This window comes from Gracilinanus agilis, chromosome 4, assembly GCF_016433145.1.
Source record: "Gracilinanus agilis isolate LMUSP501 chromosome 4, AgileGrace, whole genome shotgun sequence".
NCBI classification, from domain to species: domain Eukaryota; kingdom Metazoa; phylum Chordata; class Mammalia; order Didelphimorphia; family Didelphidae; genus Gracilinanus; species Gracilinanus agilis.
This window is the reverse complement of record NC_058133.1, coordinates 377533318-377559382: the sequence shown is the minus strand read 5'-3', so window position 1 is coordinate 377559382 and position 26065 is coordinate 377533318. Positions and strand designations below refer to the sequence as shown.

Below are 26065 nucleotides of genomic sequence, written 5' to 3'. Positions count from 1 at the left end.
AGGACAATGTAATAAACATGACTTGTAACTTTAAAAATCAATGATTTTTAAAATTATAAAATGAGACACCAGGTGGTGCTCTATGAATTCTATGTTTAATAGATGAAATTCATAACTAAGACCCATACAAGTGAAGTTGGGGAAAAATACCCAGTAACAAGACAGTATTGTTCCTTCCTAAGCACTATTTATTGTCTTATTTGTGAGATTTAAGAAACTTACATAAATTTTAAAATGTTTAGTTTTATCAATGAAAAATATTATATTACATTGGCCGATGCCATATTTTAAATCCTCATAAAATTCAGTGACTTAGTATATAAAGAAGAATCAGAAAAAGGTGAGGTTACCATTTGCCTCTCTTTTTTTTCTTTGCTTTAATTAATTTTTGGTAATGTAGCTAGTAGATTCCAGTTCTGTTCTGGTTTTGTTCTCTTGATAAAAAGATTGAGTCACTGTTTTATAACAGAAATTATTTTATTTCAGAGGAAAATTCAGAAGAGAAGATAGAAAGTGTAGTTTAAATCTCCTAAACTATGCATTAGTTTAAAGAATTTTAATATAAATTATTTTTCTCTACTCTAAAACCCTGAAGGTAAAAAAGAGAAGGCACCTAAATCAGGTACCAATCTTTTTCTTAAATTACAAGTCAAAAGCTCAAACCACTCTATTCAAGAGTGGCCTTATAAGCAAGTATATTTGTACTGAACCTGCTTATCTATCAGTTGGTTTATTAATTTTGATCTTTAAAGAACAATATTTTCCACCAAAGGAAGATAAAAAAGAAAAAAGACACCTAAACCAGGTGCATTATCATGTCTCAACAGATATAATGTATTTATTTTATTTTGTTATATGCTACTAGTTGGCATAATGGATATAGAGCATGACAATTGGAGTAAGGAAAAACCTGAGTTTGAATTCTTCCTCAGACATTCTCTGATAAGTGGTATGACCCTGGACAAATCACTTAATCTCCCTCAGCCTCAGTAATATGAGAGTAATAATAGCACCTACATTGAAGAGTTTATATGAGAATCAAATAAGTTAACATAAAGAAAACACTTTGAATAAAGCATTATATACATTCTACTTACCATCATCATCATTATCATCATCATTGTTGTCGTTATTCAAATATGGTTTTGTAAGTAAACAGAATAAGGTAGGATTCATTATTTCAGGGTCCCTAAGAAGACACCCAGGTTGCAATAATGCTCTCACGTCACCCCCCAATAGTTAGCTAATGTCTATATAACTAATTTCCCCATGAATTAACTAATAAAACTGCATCCTTAGGATTTGTCCTTTAGCTGAAGATTTTGCTGCTTGAAAAGTAGCACAATTAAGCTACCTGAGGGCAGAAGCAATATGACTCAGATTTATGAGTTATTTTAAAGTAACAAGTAGTTTATCTTTTCCTGGTAGCAGATTTTAGTAGGAAGAAACAGGAAGAAGCTACGACAGTTGGGAGCCTATGATAGAGATGGTAATCCTAAAACAAGTAGACATACAGCTAGTGATTTATAGATCCAATACACATTTCACTTTACTTAGTTTTGCCAAAACTAACCTTCCCTGAGTTAATTTACTACTATGTGACAGAAATGGTGTATAGAATTTTTTTTAAGATTTCTGAAATAATTTCATGTTTTTTTAAATTATGGAATTCTAATAATAATCACTTATCTTTCCACATTTAAAAAAATACTGAAATGTGCCTGTAAATATCAGTGCTAGATGCTATAGTGCTTTGTGTTGGAGTCAGTGGATAGAGCTTCGAGTTGCGGAGACCTGAATTTAAATCCTTCCTCAGACACAACTTTTTGGAGCCTCAGTTTCTTCATGTGTAAAATGAGGAAGTTGTCCTCAATGACTTCAAAGATCTCCTGAAATTGAAAATATATGATTATGTAAAAAATTTTAAGTTATATAATTAGCTAAGGATATCCCTCCTTCATCTATATTTAAACCCTGAATGGTAGCAAATATGACTAACATATGAATCCAGCAAGTCTTAGGTTAGTTATATATAACATGGGGCTAGCAGATTATATATCATTAGTAAAAAACTTCCTATTATACATGAGACAAACAAATATTATGCTCTAACTGCCCTGTATGAGGATACTATAGTCTATACATGTTACTCAGTTCTTGGTAGTAAGTAATCCGATACATTCTATAGAATAGCAACTTTTCCTTAGAAGCCCTGATTCCACTTTCATACTTTCTTCTTCTATTATTTCCATATGTCTAGCCATAGCCACATAATCATTTACTGAGATTACCTTGTGTCACAGAATAGAATTCTGCCCTATTATAATAATTATGATAAGGAAAATAATAATGTTGGGATTTTTTTGTTATTGGTATTCAATCATTTCAGTTATATCTGAGTCTCTGTGACCTTATTTGTAGTTTTCTTGGCAAAGATACTGGAGTGGTTTTCCATTTCCTTTTCTAACTCATTTTACGGATAAGGAAACTGAGGCAAAGAGGGTTAAGTAACTTGCCCAAGGTCACACAGATAGTAGGTATCTGAAGCCATAGTTGAACTGGGGAAGATGAAATTTCCTAACTCCAGATACAACGTTCTAATCTCTACACTTTGCATAATAAAATTATTATTATTATAATAATGGTAATAATAATAACAACACTTATAAAGTGCCTTAAAGTTTAGAAAGTGCTTTACATACATTATTCATTTGAGCTTCAAAAAAAATGAAGTAAATCCTAATGTCATTATTTTTATTATACAGCTGGGGAAACTGAGACTGAGAGAAGGTACATTTCTTGCTCAGACACACATTGCTAGTAAGTGTCAGAAGGAGGCTCACACCTCTTGACTCCAGACCTGGCACACTAGTCATTATCCCACATGGCTTCCCCATGGGATACATTATCTCTGGTACTGTCTATGAAAGTTCTTACCAATTAGGTTAACATCATGGGTTCGGTCTTTGTGGGCTGCAAAGTTCATTCTCTTCCATAGACACAAAATATTAGTCCTACATATGTGTGCAATGATCATCTGAGACCAGAGTAAGCAAGTAAGAGAGTCTGGCTCTTTCAATATGAATCTCTCACTGTTATTTGGTAAGGAATTCAAGTTAACATTTGTAATAATCAGAGCATAGAAGAACTTTCTAGTTACAAAGCAATTTCATCAAATATATTATTTGATTCATAAAGTAGCCCTCTGAGATAGCTATATTATCACAATATTACAAATTAGAAAATTGGAAGTCAGAGAAGTTATAATACTGTAGGGTCTACAGCCACCAAGTAAAAGGGTACAGAAGAGGACTGTGGTGATAAAAGATAATGATAATATGTTTTTTGTTGGTGGATTTTTATTGGTGCTCTTCAGTCTTTTTAGTCATGTCTATTTTTTTGTGATCTTATTTGGGTTTTTTTGGGCAAAGTTACTAGAGTGATTGGCCACTTCCTTCTCTAACTCGTTTTACAGACTTGAGATTTCACTGATTTTTCCATGACATCATACTCATTCCCCAAATACAAAATCACATCAAGAGAAGATATTTATGTTATATTTATATAAAGGGAAAAACATCCAAAATAATAAAAGTCTCATATCTCTGGAAAATGATTACTGTAAGGTAGCATATGCTACAAAGCTACACATTTCCCATGAATAGCTTTGAAACATATAGCTATATCTCAAAGATCTAGACATCAGGTCAACAATGATCAGTGTAAATGTCTCTACTACCAGTAGAGTGATGTTGAAAATTCTCGTGGTGTTATTCCCATTTCCTCCTTTAAGTGCTGCCATTAATTCATTAATCCCACCTCTTCTCTTCCTTGAAATGTGCACTGTATCCCAACAGAGTATTGGGTCTAACTTAGTCATTGGTCTGTGTATTCATCTGATTTCAAGTTCAACTAAAATGACAGATATTTTTAGAGTAGCATGCAGCCCATTGGTAACCTGTCACTACATTTCACCAACTGATGATTCATAATATATAATAAACCAGGCATACAATAGGCTGGTTGACTTTCACAGAGAGAACAAATCTGGCTCATATCAATCAGACTCAGTAAAGTGCCTCAGAATACCATTACAGCTTTCATTCCTAATAATTATATAAATGTCTTCTAATTTTCAAAATTAAATATTTATTCTTGTTCTTTCATAATATAGAGGGCCTTTATTATCAACTTGTATTTAAAATCATTGTAGTGATTTAGAGTGTATAAACATTGGGCGCTAAGCCTTCTGATATTGTACCATTATTATTTAGTAACTTATAATTGATTCTACAATTTGACATAAGGATTCAAAACTTACTGAAAATTAAAAATCAACTTGTACTTATAGTTCAAATTATGAGAAACCTGGGCTACAATTCATTGGTCTTTCCATCATCAAGGAATTCAAAGACAAACTAAGTAGGTCAAAAAAGCATTTGGTAAGAAGATTAGAGACCCAGATAGAGTCTAAACTTTCTGTTACTTCTTATTAATTTTCTGTGTGGCATTGGGTTAGCCTTTAAATTCCTCAGTGTCTCAGATTGCTTTTTGTTAAGATCTCATTAATAATGCCTATCTCTGTAGTTACATTTTTACCATTCCAGCTTTCCTCCACTTTATTCTTCTCTATGTACTTATGATCTAGTTAAATTGGCTTATTGCTTTTCTTCATATATGTCACTCTGTCTCTCAATTTCTGTTTCTTTGCATTGGTTTTCTTAAATGCCTTGAATGGTTTCCTTCTTCCCTTCCCTTTACTAGTTTCCCTTGCTTCCTTAATGGCTTGGTTCAAATCCAGTCTTCTTTAAGGGGTCTTTCATGCTTCCCTATCCAAAGTACCTTTCCTTTAAGATTACCTTCTACTTACAATGTAATATATAGAATGTATTTTTCATATGTATATATACTTATTTGTATGTTGTCTCTCCCATTAGAAGGTGTGCTCCTTTATGGCGGGAAGCATGCATTTTTTTCTTTCTTTGAATTCCCAGTTCTTAGCAAAATACCTGGCACAAAGAAAGTGTTTAACAAATTCTGGTTGACTGAAAGACTGGTAAAAAGATGCAATGAATGTGAAAGCGTTTTAAAATTTACAAAATGCTGTCGATATGAAATTTGATAAAAAATGATATTTATGTAGTGCTTTAAAGTTTTCAAAGTCTTTACATACATTATCTCACTGAAGCAGCATGGTACAGATTAGAGAGTAATAGATTTAGAGTTGATGCCAGTAGTTGTTATTCCACTTTCTCAATTTTATTTGTGGGATGCTTGATCTTCCCCAGCAGTTGAGATTAAAGTACTATTAATTTTAAAACCTTGATATAAATCTTTCCTCCTTTAGCACACACTCATTCAGTTCAGTGAAGGGTAAAAACCACATTATAGTATATCTAATATTATCATCTTACTTTCTAAAATGATTCACAAAAATATTAGGAGAGAAGAGCAACCAAAAAGGAAGTAATACTGACTATAAGAATGAGATATTCTTGGCAGCATATACTTAGGAGGAAAGGAATAGGACACAGTTTTGTTTGTATACCTCCTTTGTTATTATGTTCCCCAGGCTCAATGTATCATCCAGATAGCCTGGGATTCTGGCCAAAAGTCCACCAAAGATGGCATGAAATAGACTTTTTAATCTTCTCTGTTAGTAAAAGACCAAAGAGAAGAAGCTGGTTCTTCAAAGGAGGTCAGTTAACAGAGTAGCTAGCAAAATATAGTGAACGCAAAGAGGCCAACAACTGATCACTATTGTCTGACATCTGAAGGAATAATGTGGCAGCAGTGGGATTCAGTGGGCATAAAGAAAAACATGATCTAAAATCAGACAAGAGTTTAAGAAAATGGATGTCTGCAAAGGCTTGAGTTTCTGAATCCTGATTTCATTTTGAGCCCTGTTGTGCAATGCCCAATTTATTCCTCTGAACAAGCTTTAGCTGTGGATAGCACCTGAATGTTACTATCATTTATAGTCTGCTAAGTATTAGTTGTATTTGAATCAGTCTCCTCTAATAGATCATAAGCTCCTTGGGTTCAGGGATCATACTGTATTATATATGAACTTCCTTTGGTACCTAGCACAGGACCATTAAATTAGCACTTTTAAAATGTTTGCTTAATTGAGTAACATTTTAAAAATAATGAATAGCTATATAAGGATAAAAATCCTAGGAACAGATTACATTGTAATGAGAAAGATGAGTGTTTGAAAATGTAGGCCAGATTTAACCATAGGCAAAATGATCTCAAAGTGACCCACTTTTTAAAAATATGCTGATAATAAAGAAAAGATTAGAACTGCTTAGAGAAGACCTATATATCATCTCATATTTTCTTTTTTTAGACAAAACCAAGAAATTAACTATATTTATGTCTTCCTGCCATCTTCAATTCCTTTATAAAACATCTTAATATTATTTTGAGATCCTTAGTAGAATAATTCATAGTACCTGACTCTGGGAGAGAAATATTATATAGCTAGGTGAGCAAAAAAACAATCAAATTGTTCATTATCCTGATCACTTATATGAATCAAAAGGAAATTGAATCTTTTTGTAAGGGGCCTTATAGTTGGTCACTTTACACAAATACTTAATGTGCAGGACAGGTATATGCTACTAATACTGGTAGTTGGATTTTGTGCCTGGAGAAAATTACAGTCTAAAAATAGGTAGGACATGAAGAAATTCTGAAGCTGGCTTTCAGCCCTATGATCATGCTGATGGAGACCAGCCTATTTGCAACTCCATCAAGAGAAAATCCATACATAGACACTCTTCTTTCATGTAATAATAGGTAGGTTTAAAATTCCAGTGTCTTCCTCTCACCAAAAAAAAATCACATTATAATAAAAAACAAGCATCTCAAAAACCCTTAACAATTCTGTCTTCTCTATAATAATCTCATCATTACAAAAAAAGATGGGGTGGCTATGACAATTATTTGAAAGAGGAAATATAAATAATGTTGGGAAAACTGAACCTGAATAACATTTTTTCTTTATAATCTATAATTTTATCAGAATGAGAGCCTCCTAACACTGAAACTCTTTCAACCAACACAGATTTATTCTTCCACTATATTTCATAATCTTCCAGATTTGCTTTAGAAACTGAGGGAAATTGACTATCTTATAGTCACAGAACTGACATATATCAGAGCTAGACTTCAGAGTCAGCTTTATCCACTTTGTCATCATGCATTTCATTATGTCTTTACTATGTAATCTGTATTACATATTTATGGTGGAGCAAATGGAAATCTAGCTTATGAATCAGGAAACCTAGATTTGGGTCCTACCTCCAGCATGCTGATTGATTAATCTTAGGCAAATCCCTTTAACTCTCAGAATCTAAGGGACTCTCTAAGATTATAAATTGCAAACCAAATATTGATCTGCATTGGTAGAGGAAATGTTTTCACTGATGAAGTTCTCTATTCCAGTGAAATGTCAGGAATGTTAAAATATATTTTGTGTATGCATGTATATATACATATTATAATATATCATATTTATCAAAACATGTATAGTGTGTTTATAAGTACATATTGACATATATAAACAATGCACTGTATCGTGCACATTGTGTTTGCACATTATATATGTGTGTATGTGTATATTTACATATATATGTGCTTACATGAAATTGAGCCATGATGAATTTATATGACTTTTCCAACATCATTCATTGAATGAGCAAGTAGAAAAAATAGCCAGGAGTATAGTATTTTTCATGCCTATAATTCCTGCTAATAAGGAATGCAGAGGCTAGTACTCAGGAACTTAGGAGAACTGAGCTACAACAAAAGAACTAAAGCCCATGACTACCACACTATCTAGAGGCAATATGGCCAGCTTCTGGGAGCTGAGGACCACCAGACTGCCTAAAGGGGGGTGAACCAGCCTAGGTTAGCCATGGAAAAATTCAAAGTTTCTGTTCCAGTTTTATAGTGGTATTGGACCCATCGGGAGCTACAGCACTTCTAGCCCTGATGAGATATGGAGATCCAGTACTGAAAGAAAAGGGGGTGGGGAGAGGAGGAGAATCCTATTTTGAGTGCACTTAAACAAAGGTATAGCTTTGAAAGCTTGAGATAGAATCATAAATCTTTTAGCTCTTTGACCCGTCAGGGTAAAAGCAATTCAGCTTTGGGGGGAAAAAGAGAATGTTTTCAGATTCACCATATGAATTAGTGAGTTAAACAGTTTTCTAGTAAAAGCTCTCTGGTAGAAGAGAGAGCAAAATTTCCACTGGGATTTTTCCTGATTCAATTTATCTGGGGGTGGGGGTGGGGGGATTGGATGGAGGAGTTAGGAAAACCTTCCTTGACAAACTTAATCAATCACCCAGTCACATTGGTAGTCCTTGAATCAATCAGTAAAAGACAGTCCTTCTCAGATGGTAAAAATCTAAAAGTGATGAATGCTAAGCAAAATACAAGCTATATGGGTCAGTTTTATGTGGTGGTGGTGGGGAAGAGTTAGAAACGGTTGGAGGCAGAGATAATATCTAGAATTATTTTGTTAACTGTGATTGTACTGTTTTAATGGTCCTCTTGGCCCAGAGCACTAGTGAGAATTCTCATTATTTAAGGCTTTCCTGACACAGATTTTTCCTTCTTTAATTGTTGACTTTCATAGATGCTCCTTATGTCTCTCCCTCCTACATATACGTGTTATTTTTTCCACTGAGAATCTTCAATTCTCTTTTCAGGCCAATCTAAAAACTAATTGAGGAAGGTGGTGAACATGAGATTTGAATTAAGATTTTTCAGAATGGGAAGGCAATTTCATCAGGGAAAGCTTTTTTACATGATATAGAAGAAGCCTGATAGAAAAAGAATAAAAAAAGAGAGAAATTAAAAAAGAAAGAAATGCTTTCAAACACTTCTTTCAAAAATTCAGTCCTATTAAAAAACCAAGCTTTCTGATTTACATAACTTTTAAATTATTTTATATTGTTATATTTTTCTATATTCATGTATCCATTTCCTATTTACACACAATGATTAATTTTGTCTCATTCCCATCCTTTAAAATGCCCTGACATCAGTTATCTATTCTCTACCTCCTTTGTTCCTTTTTTCTACTTCTATAGCTTCTTCATTACCCTTTATTTGCAACCCTGTAGTTCAGTTGGTATTTTGATGCTTTTAGATCCAATACTCATTCATATTTTGGGGATGACTGCATACTGACTCCAAATCTATAAAAATAATGCATTATAATTTTTTTGACCCTTTAAGAGCTTCTGGGGGAGGGGAGGTTAAAGAGGACATAATTCCCACTAGAATTTTTCAAATTCATTTTGCCTTATAAGGAGTGAGAAAGCCTTTCCTAACAAAATTAATCAGTATCAAGTGCTTTCATATACACTTAAGCCAAAGGATTTATTCACATTCCAGGTCAAAATAGTTAGACTTGTGGCTGAAGACTGCTACTCTTAAGATGAGGTTAATAGTACCTTGATCTCTGTTTTTCTCCTCACTGCAATAAATAATAGCACTCTGTTAGGTTGGAATCCTATGGAATACTGAACATATACTCAGAAAGGCAAGCAAATAAATATGTATGTATATACATATGTGTGTATGTATATATACACAAAGTAGATATGAAATAATTTTCTGAATTGAGGGAAGGCAGAAAGGGGGACTAGTATAGGCCTTCTTTTGAGGTGAGATATACTCACTCAGGGTGATGATTTAAAAAAAAAGGTAAGAAGAAAATTGATAAAGAAGAGGGACATGAAAACTCAGGGAGAAAAGATTATCTAGGCCATGAAGGTGAACATTTTAAAAGCTGCAGAGATTGCAAAAAGGCAAGAGCTGAGAAAAATCTGATTTAGAAAAAAAAATACACAAAGAAGTTTCAGTCAAGTGACAGGGCTTAAAAGGAAGACTTATCTTTGAAGATAGATAGCTAAATAGATAGATAGACATAGATAGATAGATAGATAGATAGATAGATAGATAGATAGATAGATAGATAGATAGATAGATAGATAGATAGATAGATAGATTTGATATTCCCACCAAAGCATTTTGCAGATGAGGAAACAGAGACCTAAAGAAGTAGTCTAATCCAACACCAGCATAATACATGTGTAACCTCTAGTTTAGACACTGGAGAGAAAAGAGGACTCACTTTCAGTCAGGAAGGAAATGAAGACAAAATTCTCCTTGACCATGTCTATTTCCAGTAAGAGTTCTGGCTTTGGGTTCTGCCTTCCTTGTATCTCCTTCCCCTTCCTTTCATCTGCACCACTCCACTCACCCATTATTGGAGGCAGGTGATTTCAGGAAGAATTTTTTGTCTTGATTTCCTTAGAAAACTGTGTCCTACCAAGATTCCCATCTCATTGTAAAAATGGCCTCCTTAAGTCAAAGGGGGAGACTTGGAACCCCAGGGATCTCTTTTATGCAAAGGTTCTTGACTGATAAAAATATGTTATTAAGAAAAATAAAATCAATCAATATAAGCTTGTTTAAGCTCCAAGTTAGAAAAGGGACTTCTTTAAATATTAGTCAGACACTGGGATCTTTGATCTAAACCAGTGGTTCCCAAACTTTTTTGGCCTACCGCCCTCTTTCCAGAAAAAAATATTACTTAGCCCCCTGGAAATTAATTTTTTAAAAATTTTAATAGCAATTAATAGGAAAGATAAATGCACCTGTGGCCATCACAGCTTTTCTGGATCACTGCAGCACCCACCAGGGGGCTGTAGTGCCCACTTTGGGAATCACTGATCTAAACTAAGGAAAAAAACCTTGCTAACCAGTTTGCTGCTTTCCCCCCCTACCACCACCACCACCACTTCCTCTCTAACTCTAACAAAGAAATAACAAATATCTAGGTTGACCAGAAATAATTTGTATGAAGAGAAGACAGGATCAGAATAAGAAAACAATTAGGAATTAACAAAATAACAAATAGTAAAGCTAACAAATCAATTGAAAGGGGGATGGAGTGAGAGAAGGAGAAAGTGAGGGAGAACATCTCATTTCCTTATTCACAGAAAAAGAGGGAACTTACTTTATCACCTTTGTTCTCAGGTTTACTTCTTCAGAATCTTTAGTTCCAGGCCTAAATAGGTGACTGTAGGTAGTTTTTCTTTTCATGCTTTCTTCTCTTCTGCTCCTCATATGTTGCTGCTGCTGCCATTACTACTATCACTAATCACTACTACTTTGGGTCCAGAAGTCCAGAAGTCCAGACCTTTAACTATTCATAGTTTCTTCTCCAACATTTCACTAAAGTTATTACTACTGCTACCTATTTTCTCTTTATAGCTCATCCATTTACCAAACTATGCAACCTCATTTTGACCAGAAAAGCGGTCAGTTTTAAGGCCAATCATGAAATCATTTGGCTAGGAAAGAACAGTAAAAAACTGAAAAACCAAGAATTTTCAATGAGATTCCAGATATATGAGAAATAGAATCTGCCCACAAAGGATTTTAAATATGAATCTCCTTAAAATATCCCCAAGAAATCATCTAGCTTATACCTAGACATTTTCAGGGATGAGAAACTTATTTCCCCCATGAAACAACCCTTTCCATTTCCAAACAACTCTAAATGGTTAAAGTCATCCTTGTATTGAGCCAAAATTGGCCTCCCTATGACTTCTACCCATTTGGTCCCAATTAAATCCCCAAGGATTATATAGAATAAATAGCTTAAGTATCACAGGTAATGATGATTATGATCTCTACATCCCTCAAGACCACTTCAGTCCTGGAATTCAAGCCTAGCCAGAACCCTTTTCTCCTGGAACACATTCTTCTCTCTTATTGGACAACTCTTGCTAGAACTTCCATTTAAGGAGGGACCCCAAATCAACCATCTCTTCACTTTCTAATCATCTACAGTCCTCTGAATTTTTCTATTATGCCTTTATTCCAAGTATCTTCTCAAACCACTTGTGTTTTGTAAGGAATAAAATTTTGGTATTTATAGATATATATTAAAATTATGTGGCCGCCAGGAATCAACAATTTAGGTTGATTCCGTAATTAAATCAGACCCAAGTCAGCATCGGGTTGAAAAGTTTATTTACAATCAGTAGGTAAAAGTAGGAATAAAGAGAAAAGTAGAGGCTAGTCCAGGCCAAAGGCCTGGACGGAGAGAGAAGAAGGTTATAAAGCTTAATAATGAAGCTGTAAGCCACAGGGGCCAATAGCCAGATAGGCAGAGTTTAGAATTGGCCCAGCTAGGCCAAGGAAGTCAGCCTAACTTACCCACGTGACAATATAGAGCGTAATCTGTCTGTGGTCTCAGGAGATGCTTCTTCTTCCAGTTCGAGAAGGCAACAGCTCCCGCAGGAAGTTCACTCACTTACTTAAAGAGAGTGTCTTTCATCACTTCCTGTGGTCCACCGCTAATTCAAATGGACAAATGGCAGTTTCTACATTGATTTGGACTGCCCAAAGGGCAGTCCCTTATTCTTGATTTGTTACTTATTGTCAGGTGTGGGTAACTCGTCTCCCCTTCCCACTAAGGGAGGTGAGAGTGACATCATTAGCACGCCTGGGTTGAGTAGATTTTTGACTATTAATGGGATCGAGCTAATTCTATTTACACAGTTTCTTTTGTGTGTTGTCGTCCCCTCTTACACTTTAAGTTCTTTGAGGATAGATACTAGCTTTGTTCTTTTTAAAAAATCTCCAGCACTTGCCACAGAACCCAACACATAGTAGATAATTAATATTTATTGGCTTGCTGACTTACCAAAAGCTTTCACCTTTGCAGAATTATGGAAGTTTAAAAATTTAATTCCTAGAATTCTTTTATATTTTTGTTCTTATTAAACAGAATGCTTTCTAAAAACAAAACATTTTGCAGTGACCCACTATGATTCCAAAGGACCAATGATGAACCATAGTACCCACAGAGGTGATGAACTCAAGATACAGAATGTCATATATTTCTGGTCATAGCCAATATAGGAATTATAACATATCTGTTAAAAGGATTATTTTTTTTTCTTTTGGGAGTATGGGAATGAGGACACTAGACTAGTGATAGAGTTGCTATAAAAATGAAAGATTGATGAGTCTTTGAAGGATCTTTTTATAAGCACAAAGGAGAACAGAAGGAAATTCAGAAAGATACAAAAGCAAACAGGACAGTTTAGAAAATTATTTGATGAATTTTCAATATGCTTAAGAAGAAAAAACAAACTGTAAATAATAGTTATAATGTCACATGATCCTTATTTTCTGTTCTACTTCGTACACAGAAGTGCTCGTTTTATTTGGAATTTGTTAAATACAAAATTAAAAAAAACAATCAGATTAGAAAAAGAGAGGTTATAATCATGTCTTAGGCATTACTTGGGTTTCAGAGGAAAATTAGAGAGGAAAATATTTTAGATGAACTTCTCCCAAGATGTGAACAGCATGCTACTGGGTATTTGGTGGGATGAGGGTATGTGACGTTCTAAGGCTACCTATTTAATATGTTTATACTAGTTTGAAACATTCTCTCCTTTTTTTTTTAATTTAAAAATATCTCCATGAGTTTAGCTAAAATGTAAGGGCTCCTAGACATATGGAAAGATTTTGACTAAGAAGAACCAGAAACTGAAATAAGCATCCTAATGGTATTCTCTTAGATTCCCCTGGAAGACTTGGCCATTTGAGGTATCTATAACATATACTTCAGATATAAATCTCCAAGTCAAGTTAGATGTTAAGGTATACATCAATCAGGGCTTTATGGCTAAAAGGTTAGTCTGCTACAAAGCTACTTTCTAGCCTACAGGACTTTTGAAACTATAGATATGCTCTTGCTGAAAAATGCTCACTGATCTTGAAAACACGGCTGATTAATCTGCCTTTTTGACTTAAAGAGAATCTTAAGGCAGAAACTCTAGAAGGAACTGAGTGAACTGATTTTTTTAAAGGGTGATAAGTTTGGATTGAAATCACAGCAGTTTTTCCACATTATTTTTGACCAATTTGGCTCAACATTTTTTTACCACATTAAAGATGAGGAGGAGAAAGAGAAAGAAGAGAGTTATTGACATTTATATAAGCCTTTAAGGTTTGTACCTATTTTTCCATACATTATTATAAATTATGATTTGGGGTCATCTCACTGTAGTGGAAACTGCATTGACTTTGGAATCAGAGGGGACAAACCCTGATTCTCACACTTACTACCAAGCATAATCTTAGATGACTTGCTTAGCTTCATTGAGCCTCAGTTTCCTCATTTGCAAAATTAAAGAGATGGACTATATGACCTAGAACAGTGATGGCAAATCTTTTAGAGATGGAGTGCCAGTCCTCACCTTCCCCTCCCTGCCCAGACTAAGTGCTGTGCCTCCCCCCACTGAGTGCTAGGCACATCCTGCCCCCCCCCTTCCCAATTACCCTACACAGGGGAGGAGGAAGCACTCCCATTGGGCTGCTGGGTAGAGGGGTGGGTGAAGTGAGGAATGTCCTCAGCAAGGGTAGAGTGTAAAGAGGGGAAGGGAGTGGCCCAAGTGCTCTGCTCCCCTCCAGCTCTGCTGCCTGTGAGTTGCCCACCTTATCCCCTGTGCACTCCCATTATGTTGCCAGACAGAGAGATGGAGATGTTAAAAAAATGTCATCAAGCATGATAGAGAGGGGGAAGGGAGCAGCTCTGCCTGAAGCCCTCTGCCTTTCTAATAATGAACTCAGGGACGGAGGTGCCACATGCCCATAGAGAGTACTCTGCCTGCTATCTTTAGCACTTGTGGGATAGGTTTACCATCACCGACCTAGAAAATACCATCCAGCTGCAAATCAATATCCAAAGAAGAATATGTCATGACAAAGAAAATAATTCAACAGCCTATTTGTTAGATAAGCAATGTTTTACTTATAATTAGCTTTGAACAATAAATAGTTCCAGGTTAGGGATGTACTGCTTTGGGTAAAAGTATGTTGCATCATAACCCTTGAATAGATAGTAAAGATAATTCTTCTGTGTATGTGATGCACTTTTATCATGTAATCTTTATTATTTTGAAATTATAACTTCTCTTATATTTTTCTTCTTTTTTTGCTCTTTTACATTCTTTTCCTCATTTTACTTCAAATCTCTTTTGTGAATGTGCTTTAAAGCTCCACCTTCCTAATTTGATGGGTTAAGAAAAGAAACATTTCATGTACTTATTTTGATGTTGCTTATTATAAGAAGTTTAAGGTTATAATAGTGACAAATGTGAGCATTTAATGTCCTTTGGTAAAAATCAAGTATTTTTGAAGGGAAAAAAGTGATAGTGATAACCCCTTTCCTTAATCTTGATACTAGCTATGTCTCTACTTCCCTCCCATTCCATTTCCTTTCAGCAAGGAGGAGATGCTAATCTGGCCAGGGAAAGTTCAGATTCATTGTGCATTGTATACTGAAAATTTAGTTCAGAGGCAGCTGGGTGACTCAGTGGATAGAAAGTCAGATCTAGAGATAGGAAATCCTGAGTTCAAATTTGATCTTAGACACTTCCTAGCTTTATGACCCTAGACAAGTCACTTAATCCCAGTTGCCTAACCCTTACCATTCCTCTGCCTTGGAATTGATACTTAGTATGTATTCTAAGATGGAAGGTAAGTGTTTTAAAAAAAGAAAAAATTAATAAGAAAAAAGTTTCATTCAACTCCCCATTTAATAGTTTTTAGATTATGAACTATTGTGAATATGTTTATGCTTTAAAGAATATTATTTCCTTGGTGTGGTTAGTACTACAAAACATCACATAAATTCATTGCAATTTGCTTTACAGTTTAATAATCATCATCATTATTATTACACTTGTGGTTTGTTTTTCAGTCATTTTTCAGTCAATGATATTTCACATTAAAAAAGCATGAATTCCCAACCAACATGTTGCTATTCAGTCATTTCTTGTCCAACTCTTTAGGGTCTTCTTGGCAAAGATACTGGAAAGATTTTCCATTTCTTTCTCCAACTCCTTTTACAGATGAGGAAACTGAGGCAAATAGGGTTAAAAGTGACATACCCAGGGTTAAAAGTGACCTACCCATGGCGACACTGCTAGTAAATGTCTGAGGCAAGATTTGAACCCAGAAAGATGAGTCTTCTTGACTCCAGGCATGACACTCTATTGGCTGTGCTACCTAGCTGCCTCATTGCTGTTTATATTATTGGTTATTCTACTAAATGTTGAAGCTTAAAGCCAGCAACTCAATGTTTTTGCTATTACATTTGCCTTCCATTATTAATGTAGCTCTAACTTATGGAGTTCCTAACCTTTTTTGTATCTTGGCCCCCTTGGAAGTCTGATGAAATGTATAGGTCCTTTCTGTGAATGATGTTTTGTTTTGTTTTTTAAAACCCTTACCTTCCATCTTGGAGTCAATACTGTGTATTGGCTCCAAGGCAGAAGAGTGGTAAGTGTAGGCAATGGGGATCAAGTGACTTGCCCAGGGTCACACAGCTGAGAAGTGTCTGAGGCCAGATTTGAACGTAGGACCTCCCGTCTCTAGGCCTGGCTCTCAATCCACTGTGCTACCCAGCTGCCCCCGTGTGAATAATGTTTTTAACAGCATAAAATAAAATACATAGAATTAGAAAGGAAATCAATTATTTTGAAATAATGATGTACTTTTTTTTTACCATTCAAGTTCATGGACAGGCTGAAATGTTAAACCCAGATTAAGAAACATTGCTTTGCTAAACCTTTGTTTTCCTCTCATCTCATATGACAGAACCAAAAGGAGTTTAACTCTAGCCATTACTCTTAGGTCATGTTGGGATTCGCTCATAATATTACATAATTTCTATTTGATACTAATCATCTGACATATTCCCTGCCTTTTATATGAATTTACTACTGCCACATGGACACAAGAATAAATAGAAGAGATAAAGTCGACTATCATCTACGTACTGAAATCTACTCAAAAAATGTTATGAGCAAACATGCTGGAGAAGAGGAAATCTGTAATCATATATAAAGAATCAATGATGTTTTGTAATTCTGTATATATCCCCGTGTGTATAATGGTGAAGATGGGTCCTGACCTGTAATTTATTTCATCACTGTGTTGAATTGGTGTAGAAATTCCATCCAAAGGTGAAGATTGACAATTAATCTGTAAATAATAGTAGTAAAGTGTTGCCTGGGGTACTGAGAAGTGCCTTGCTCATAGTCCTTGAGCTAGTAACTATCAGAGGCATGTCTTAAACTGATTTCTTGATTAAAGCCTGGATCTCTGCCCAAGCTTTCATAATGCCCTTTTTGTGCTATTTTTCAATATATTTTGAAGGTCTTTTCTTCTTAACTCAATTCCTATTTGGTTCCAAATCTAATATTTAAAAAGAAAAATTAATAAGTTTATACTAGAAAAAAGTGCTGTTTTGGAGTGTCTTTGGTTTGGATTGGGAGACAAATTGATTGAGCATCTTGAATCTTGAAATTCACTATTCCTCATTGTGGTGGCATCCAGATCCTCAATCAGGAAAAAGGCTTCTATTTACAGTACTTTACTTTAAGTCACTTTACTTTAACTCAAGTGTTTATCAGAAAAGAAGTCCCTGTACCATCAAGGAATAGTGGCCAGAAGAATTAGTGGTCTACCATCTGCTGAGTTTTTTTTTATTCCAGCTGAGGCCAAAATCCCTAATCTACCTTCCAAATCAATTTTTTGCCTCAGTTCTCACTCTTCTATTTTGTAACTGTTTCCTTTCCTTTCCATTCAAACTGTTTTCTCCCACTGAAATGTCACCACCAATCATTTTTATCACAATTTAGAAGTCACAATAACATAAATTACTGGGAAAACATGTATAATATGCTTTTTTTGATGAATTTTATTACTCTCCCCTAAAGACCAGAACCCTACATTCTTCTTCCATTTTTTTTGTTTTGCTATGTTAACATCATTTAGTTAAAAATTTTTGTAAACAAAATAATACTAATCAGAAGTTGCTAGTATATCTTTTAGTTTCAAGTGCACTTTCAACTCACCAATTAATTTTTTTCCTTAGAAAATGCTAAGAAAGAAGAAAAAACAACAAAATCAGGTATGCATTTTTACAGGGTGGGGGCAGTTGTTCATGAATGAATAAATATTGAAGTCTTTCTTCCATTCTATAGCTATTTGTGTCAAAAGAGAAATTTAGATTATATTTTCAGTTTTCATTATTTCTTCTTTCCATCTCCTTAGACTTATACATCTGTCTTAATTTTATAGGTTTAGGGATTCATCTATATCAAAAGCAATAAATTTATAACTTGTTTTATAGTTCAAAGAATTATCTCCTGAGATTGTGTAAGTGTGCAACTTAAATTTTGTAGCTTTTGAACTTGTCTATTTGTTATCATGCTATGCCATGTTCAAGTAGAAATATTAAACTGATTAAAATAAAAATATCAATATGCATTTTTCAATTTGTTTCTTACCTGTTCCAGACAAGACTCAAACACACAGTATATCTATATCAAGTAAAAATTTAAGGTTTAATTATTTTTCAAAAATGGTAACAATGCTTTAATATTAGCACTATCTATAAGAGAATACATTTATATCATGTAATTTTAAAGTTATAGGATGAAACATTTTTCTTTATGTGTTTTGGTTTCATCAAACCATCTAATAGGATGTCTGCTCTTTGAGAACAGAAACTATTCCATTTTTGTCTTTATATACCCAATCCTTAACTGAGTGACAAAGATACCAAAAAAATGCTTAATAGATGCCTGTTGGTTACATTAGTTTATATTTTTAACTATATGGATATTTTTATTCATATTTATAAATTTATAGATATTTAAAATAATTTTTAAATATTTGGAGCATTAATTATTCTCAGAGAGTCTAGACCCACAAGGAAAACAAAATCTGTCCCTAAGAACTATAATATATGAATCACTTTTACAGCATCCCCAAGAGATCATCCAATTTAAGTTCACTCAGACACTTTTAGTGAAAATTAATTTGCCAGAGAAACAACACATTTTTAGACAACTCTAACTGTTCAAAACTCATCCTTATATTGAGCCAAAATTGGCCTCCCAATGATTTCAAACTTTTTATTCTATTCTGTTCTATAACTATTCTACCCCCTTGGAATTACACAAAATAAGTCATTTTAGTGCCTCAGCTAGTGATGGTAGTAATTTATCAAAACTTTTCATCAGTGTTTCATTTGCTTGGTTGATTTTTTCCCCTAGAACCTCAAACTAAGAAAGAAGAAAAGCCCACAAAAACAAGTTCAGATAAAGAAGAAAAGCTCATAAAGACAAGTTCACAGAAAGAAGAAAAGCCACCCAAACCAGGTATACGCAAAGAAGAAAAGCCAGCAAAACCAGCTACACAGAAAGAAGAAAGGCCAACAAAACCAGGTATGCTGAAAGAGGAAAAAAAATAGCAAAACCAGGTACACAGAAAGAAAAAAACAAACAGGTACACATTTAAAAAAAAATCTTGCATAAATGGATGGATATTGAACCCAGCTTCCTTTTATCCTGGAGCTAAAAGAGGTTCACTTCCTTCTGATGGGACATTTAGACAGTCTTTATATTTTTCATTGTTTTCTTTTCTCCCTTGCACATCTAGGACTTATATATATATATATATATATGGATTTCAGTATTTTATCTATATCAAGAGCAATAAATGTACCATCTTAATCCCATAGTTGAATGAGAAATCTGCTGGGATTCCTTGACATGAAATTAGGCTAGGTTTAATTTTGCTATTTTAATACTTCCAAGAACCTACCCAATGCCATCTTGGATTTAACAATATTAAAAAGTGAAAAGCAAAATAAGAAGAATGATAAAAGTTCAGTTGCTGGAAAAACCTCAATCTGGAGATACGATCATATAATTTCCTCAACTTTTAAATTCTCACACTAGCATCCCTGGCCATAGAAACATGGTATTTAAACACTTGCTTTATGTTACATTTAATTTCAATGAAATGGCAGTGTAATTAAATTAACTACTTGCCAGTTGAACATTTATTTGCCTCAACTAATGTTGTAGTTGCCATGGATAAATAATGACTTACCACCCACCAAAAAACAGTGACATAAAATTGAATTTTTTTAGCCTAAATTTCATAACCTTTGAACTTTCTACTTGCTATTCTATGCCATATCAAAGTCAAAAGATTAAATTAACTAAAATAAACATACCATTGTGTATTTTTCAATTTGCTCCCTGGCTGCTCCAGACAAGACTCAAGCATACAGTATGTATACCAATTAAAAACTTAATCTATAATTATTTTTAAAGAATTTTATAAATGCTTTCATCTGCTCAGAACTTTTTAATGAGAATAAATCTACATTCTGTGTTTTATAATCTTAGCATGAAAAATTATCTTTATTTTTCCCTTTGATCAAACCATGCAACAGAATATCTGTCCCTTGAGAGCAAAGACTCTTTCTTTTTTATCTTTCCATCCCCAGAACCTATCATGGCGACTAACACAGAAAGGTGCTTTATGAATGCTCATTGGATACATTGGCTAATCACTTTTATATTTTACAACACTGAACATTCTTGGTGAAAGCCTAGACCTACAGGGAAATCAGTATCTCTCCCTAAAGGAAAGATAAAAGACAGATATATGGATATAACCCCTGAATACCCTTTACAATATCCCCAAGAGATCATCTAGAGCAGGGGTCGGCAAAGTATGTCTCTCCAGCCATATCTGGCTCTTTTGAGGGCCAGATATGGCTCTTTCTGCAGGAGCCATAAAGTCAATTTTTTTTTCAGGCGCTGTTACAGGAGCGCACTGTGAGCACTGTACGGCTCTCATGAAATTACATTTTAAAAAAATGTGGCGTTTATGGCTCTCACCGGCCAAAAAGGCTGCCGACCGCTGATCTAGAGGCTATATTCATAGGCACTTCCAGAGATGAAAATTTAACTTTCTCAGGAAACAACCCACTCTACCTTCAGACAACTTTAATTGTTCAAATATCATCCTCATATTGAGCCAAAATCATTGTCCTTATGACTTACATTCATTGGTCCCAATTTTATCTTCTATAGTTATATAGAATTAAGTTTTTCAGTGCTTCAGGTAATGATGTTAGTCACTTATCATAATCTTTCGCCTGTGCTGAATCCAGAAAGAACAGTAAGTTTTTATGTTGATTATTTCATCAGCATGCATACACACACACACACACAGTGACACATGAATACATATAGATCCTACTGTAGTGTCAAATGCCATCTATAAAAATAATGAACATCATCATCAAAATTCCCTTCTCTTTCTGTCCAGTTTCTTTCCCATGGATATAGCTTTCTCTGATGAAAATTTCAGGCCAAAGTCCATCTGCCCTAGAAAATTACAGAAAATCATTCAGAGTATGAGATTTTTTTTTTCCTGTGAGCTTTTATTAGTCCATCTCCAACATTACTATGTTTTACTATGCTAACACTGTTTAGTTAAAATTATGTAAACAAAGCAGAATAGTCACCATAATCAGCTGGCTTTTCTTTTGTTAGTGTGCATTCTATTTTCTAATTTACATTGTGGGTTTATTTTTTTTCTAGCTCCACAGGCTAAGAAAGAAGAAAAAACAAAAAAATCAGGTACACAGATTTGGGTTTTTTGCATGAATAGATAAATATAGAACTTAATTCCAATTTTCTTTAGATTTGAAAGAAGAGGGGAGCTGGGGAGCTCAGTGGATTGACAGCCAGGCCTAGAGATGGGAGGTCCTAGGTTCAAATCTGGACTCAGACACCTCCAAGCCACGTGACCCTGGACAAGTCACTTGACCCCTATTGTTTAGCCCTTACCACTCTTCTGCCTTGGAGCCAATACACAATATTGACTCCAAGATGGAAGGTAAGGTTTTCCAATAAAAATAAATAAATGAATGAATGAATGAATGAATGAATGAATGAATGAATGAATGGGGAAAAAAAGAAGTCTACTTTTGTCTGATGGGAAATGTAAACAGTCTTTTAATTCTTCATTGTTTCCTTCTTTCCCTACTATACATGAGGCTCACAAGTGGCAAACATAATTTTATTGGTGGTGGTCACTTCAGTGGCAAATCTACAAAAATTAAAATAATACAGAGATTGGTTCAGATCCCATGCAAGGATGACAAACAAATTTGTGAAGTATCATATGTATATTTAAAACTCTTATTTTCCATCTTAGATTTAATACTAAGATCAGTTCCAAGGCAGAAGACCAGTAAAGGTTAGGTTAGGCAATTGGAATTAAGTGATTTGCTCAGAGTCACACAGCAAGGACACATTTCAAATTTCAACCCAGCACCTCCTGTCTCCAGGCCTGACTTTCTACCAGTTACCTAGCTGCTCAGGATTCTTTGTTTTAAAGAATAATTATATGCAATAAAATCAAAATTAGAAGAAAATTATGAAGATCAAGGAGGATTCAGATGAAGAGGTATGAGAAGACATTCGCAATCTACCCATTTGTGGTAGTAAGAGATCCAAAGATGTTAACACATTGAATACGTTTTCAGATTTTTATAAATGTATCAATACTTATGCTGATTTTTTCCTCTCCAAAAAAGTACTGTCTGTCATATGGGATGCTCTCTGTGAGGAAGTTGCTTGGAATAATGATTTTGATGTAAGACAAATAAAATTATTTTTTTAAATATATTGATCAAGATTTTAGTTGGTTGAAATAATCAAAAAACTGAGAGAATGAGGTAAGTGTAAGAGTGTGCCACAGCTATGTAAGAACCAGGCTCCAGAGAGCCAATTGTTCAATTTTCAGTCTATGCATTTACACCTTGGAAATTAGCAAATGCAACAAATCAGAGCATGATTGATTACTTTGTTGATTGTCCAGAATGGAGAAAATATTAATGATGAAGATTTAAAAGTGGAAAAAAGAATTTCATTGGTATTAGGATTTATCTATAAAAAGAATAACACATAAACTGTATGGGTTCCATAGTTCAGTGAGGCATCTCCTGGAGTTCCTTGATATGAAGTAAAACCAGATTTGATTTTGTTATTTTCCATTCCTAAGAATTTCCTCAAAGCTTCCCCAAAAGCTCAGCAATAGCCAAAGGAAATAAATGAATACACAAATGTAAACAAATGATAATAACTGAAGATTATATAATCTTATTTGGTAGGAAAACTCTAATATAGGGGTAAATAAAATTTTCTTTATCTTTTCATTTTCATACAAATTCCCTGGCCAAAGACTATAAGCTTTAAGCACTTGCATTCTGTTAAATATATTTTCAGGAAAATGACAGAGACATTGATTTCTGAAAATTTTTTTGCCTAGACTGTTTTAGACATAGATAAATGGATGTCATCCACTAAATTTTGATATAAAGCATTATCCTTTCTGTAGCCTAAATTTTGTAGCATTTGAACATTCCTCTTTTTTGTTGCATATTGGATCTGAAAGGTTAAAGTAACAAAAATAAATATACTAATACGCATTTTTTCAATTTGCTTTTTCACAGCTCTAAACAAGATTCATATACATAGTATGTATACCAATTAACTTACATACAGAGTTATCTTAAGGAATTTTATTAATACTTTAATCAAGTACTTTTTCAAGTAATAAATAAATAAACTTTTATCAATAATAAATCTATATTCTTAGTTTTTACGCTTTTAGCATGTAAAATTTTCTTTATATGTTTCACTGGGATCAAGTCATCTACCAAAGTACCTGCTACTTAAGATCAGAGCTTGCTTCATTTTTGTCCATATATCCCCAGTATCTTGCATACTAGCTAATATGCAAAGGGTATTGAATATTTAATCACTGGAATTGACATTTGTCAATCACTTTTATATTTAAAACATTAAGTATTCTTGGTGAGGTTTCAGATTCAAAGGAGAAGTAGAATATATCCCCAAAGGAGAGAAACATGGATATAACGTATGAATCCTCTTTATAGCTTACCCAAGAGATCACCTAGATCCTAGGATATGCTTAGATACTTCCAGTGATGATTCAAATCATGTCATTCAAAAATCATCCTTCCCTTGGATTAAATCTGGCCTCCTTATGACTTCCAGTCACCGATCCTAAATCTGTCATCTTGAGTTATAGAGAATAAGTATTTTTAGTGTATCAGGTAATGAAATTAGTTATTTATCAAAACCTTTGACCAATGCCAAATCTAGAAATAATGATGTTTTATGTTGGTTGTTTCATCAGCACACATCCCTCTACACACACACACACACACACACACACACACACACACACACGATGTAATGTCAATACCATCTGTTAAAATGATGAATATCATCACCAAAATCCCACTTCTTTTTTCCCCAGTCTCTTTCCCATGCACCTTCTACCCTTCAACTGACTTAAATATTAGAATTTATTTATAACAAGAATCTAAATATATGGATTCCATAGTTCAATGAGGCATCTCCCGGAGTTCCTTGATATGAAGTGAGGCCAAATTTGATTTTGCTATTTTCCATTCCTAAGAATTTCCTCAAAGCTTCCCAAGGCTCAGCAATAACAAAAGAAAATAAATGAACACAAACAAAACAAATGAAAATAACTGAGGATTGAAAGAAAAAATGAATAGAAAAATTTTGAGAAAAATCATACAACCAATCTCAGCTGATTTGAAAACTAGAATTTCTTTGTTCTCATACCAGTTTAAGTTAATAACATTTATATTTTGCAATATTTTATATAGTAGGACAATTTTATACTTTCAATCCTTGGGAAATTTTGATAAAATATTTCCTTGATAACTATCAATTAATTGTGCACATACGTAATAAACTCTCATAAAATTTTAGTTAAAGTTTCTAAATAACCTGAAGGTATTTTGTCTTTTTTTTGTGTAGGAAAAGATACTCTAAGGATTGGAAAGTGTCTTTCTCTAGCTAAACCAGGTACTTTGGAGCCCGATTATATCACAAATGTGTAAACAATTCAGAATTGACTTGGGATAACTCAGGTAGATTAGAAGTGAGTGTAGGCTATTCAACATGGACTTCTCTGCTACAAACTATACCATGTTAGATATATTTGACCCTGATATCTTCAATATTGCTTTGTAATGAGGTCTTGATAGCCAATGTATATAATAAGCTTGTTATCCTTTATGAATGCATTTTCTCAGATTATCATATACCTACTACCATGCTTTTGGAAGCTCTACCTCATAGCTGACTGGGACATTCTGGGGGAATAGTGTGAGATTGGCTCTGGAAAATATGGATTCCAGTCTTTATTATCCATCTATTAATAGAGGAAAAGATAGCCCAGATTCTTTAGGCTGGGTACTATTGATCACTAGAGGGCTTAAGTAACCATTTATCCCATTACTTTTTGTGTCTCTTGGAAAAGAGTAAGCAAATTCTAGGAAACTTGGATGAGAAAAGCTGGATAAGAATTCTAAATGATAAGACTAGAATGAATTTCTCTTCCATAACTTAAGGCAAATGATATTTGAAGTTTTTCCTAATCACTGTTTCATTGTTCCTAAAAAGCCTTTCTTTTCAGGTCAGAATGATCTATACAACATGACCTTTAACATTTTTTGAGCAGTATGTTAATACTGACTTCTTCCTAAAACCAAAAAGGGGGGGGGTGGAAACTGACTTCTTATTTGCATTATGAGAGAGAATGCCCAACTTATAAGATCATCAGTCCTCTTTGGTATAGGAGTATCAGCACAGGCCAATAGTATTGAGATGATTGAGGCAGAATCTCCTACTCTAAGCTACCCATTTCTTTTTATGTAACTCCATAAAAAGTCTTCTTATGTTGAAATAGAAAATTAAAACATTCAATTGCTGTGAAGGGTAGGCCTCTGAAAATGTTTCCATGCTTTGTCAATAAAGAATTTGAAAGTGGGAGAGGACCTAGTCAATTTATATATAAAAAGTTTTCTTTTGCCTCCATCTTAACATTTAATCTACTCCTCTTCTCTAACTGTTCCCAGATAACCATTCTGAGCTGCCTTTCTGTTGAACTGAACATAGCAAATCTAATTGTACACACTGCAAAAACACTTGAAAAACTAAGTTCTTCCTAGTGTCATTGCAACTTTTATTTTGTTTGTTTCTGACAAATCTCACTGAAAATGTCA

General features: G+C 34.1%; 1 protein-coding gene across 1 annotated transcript in view; it reads left to right on the top strand.

Annotated features, from left to right (window-relative positions):
* Nucleotides 1–13386: 13386 nt before the first annotated feature.
* LOC123246581 (triadin-like) overlaps nucleotides 13387–26065 on the top strand; it is a 63550-nt gene continuing 50871 nt past the window's right edge. Inside the window, exons 1-2 of the mRNA XM_044675421.1 lie at nucleotides 13387–13441; nucleotides 19182–19352. Coding sequence (XP_044531356.1) covers nucleotides 13387–13441; nucleotides 19182–19352 — 226 coding nt within the window. The remainder of the gene's footprint in view (nucleotides 13442–19181; nucleotides 19353–26065) is intronic.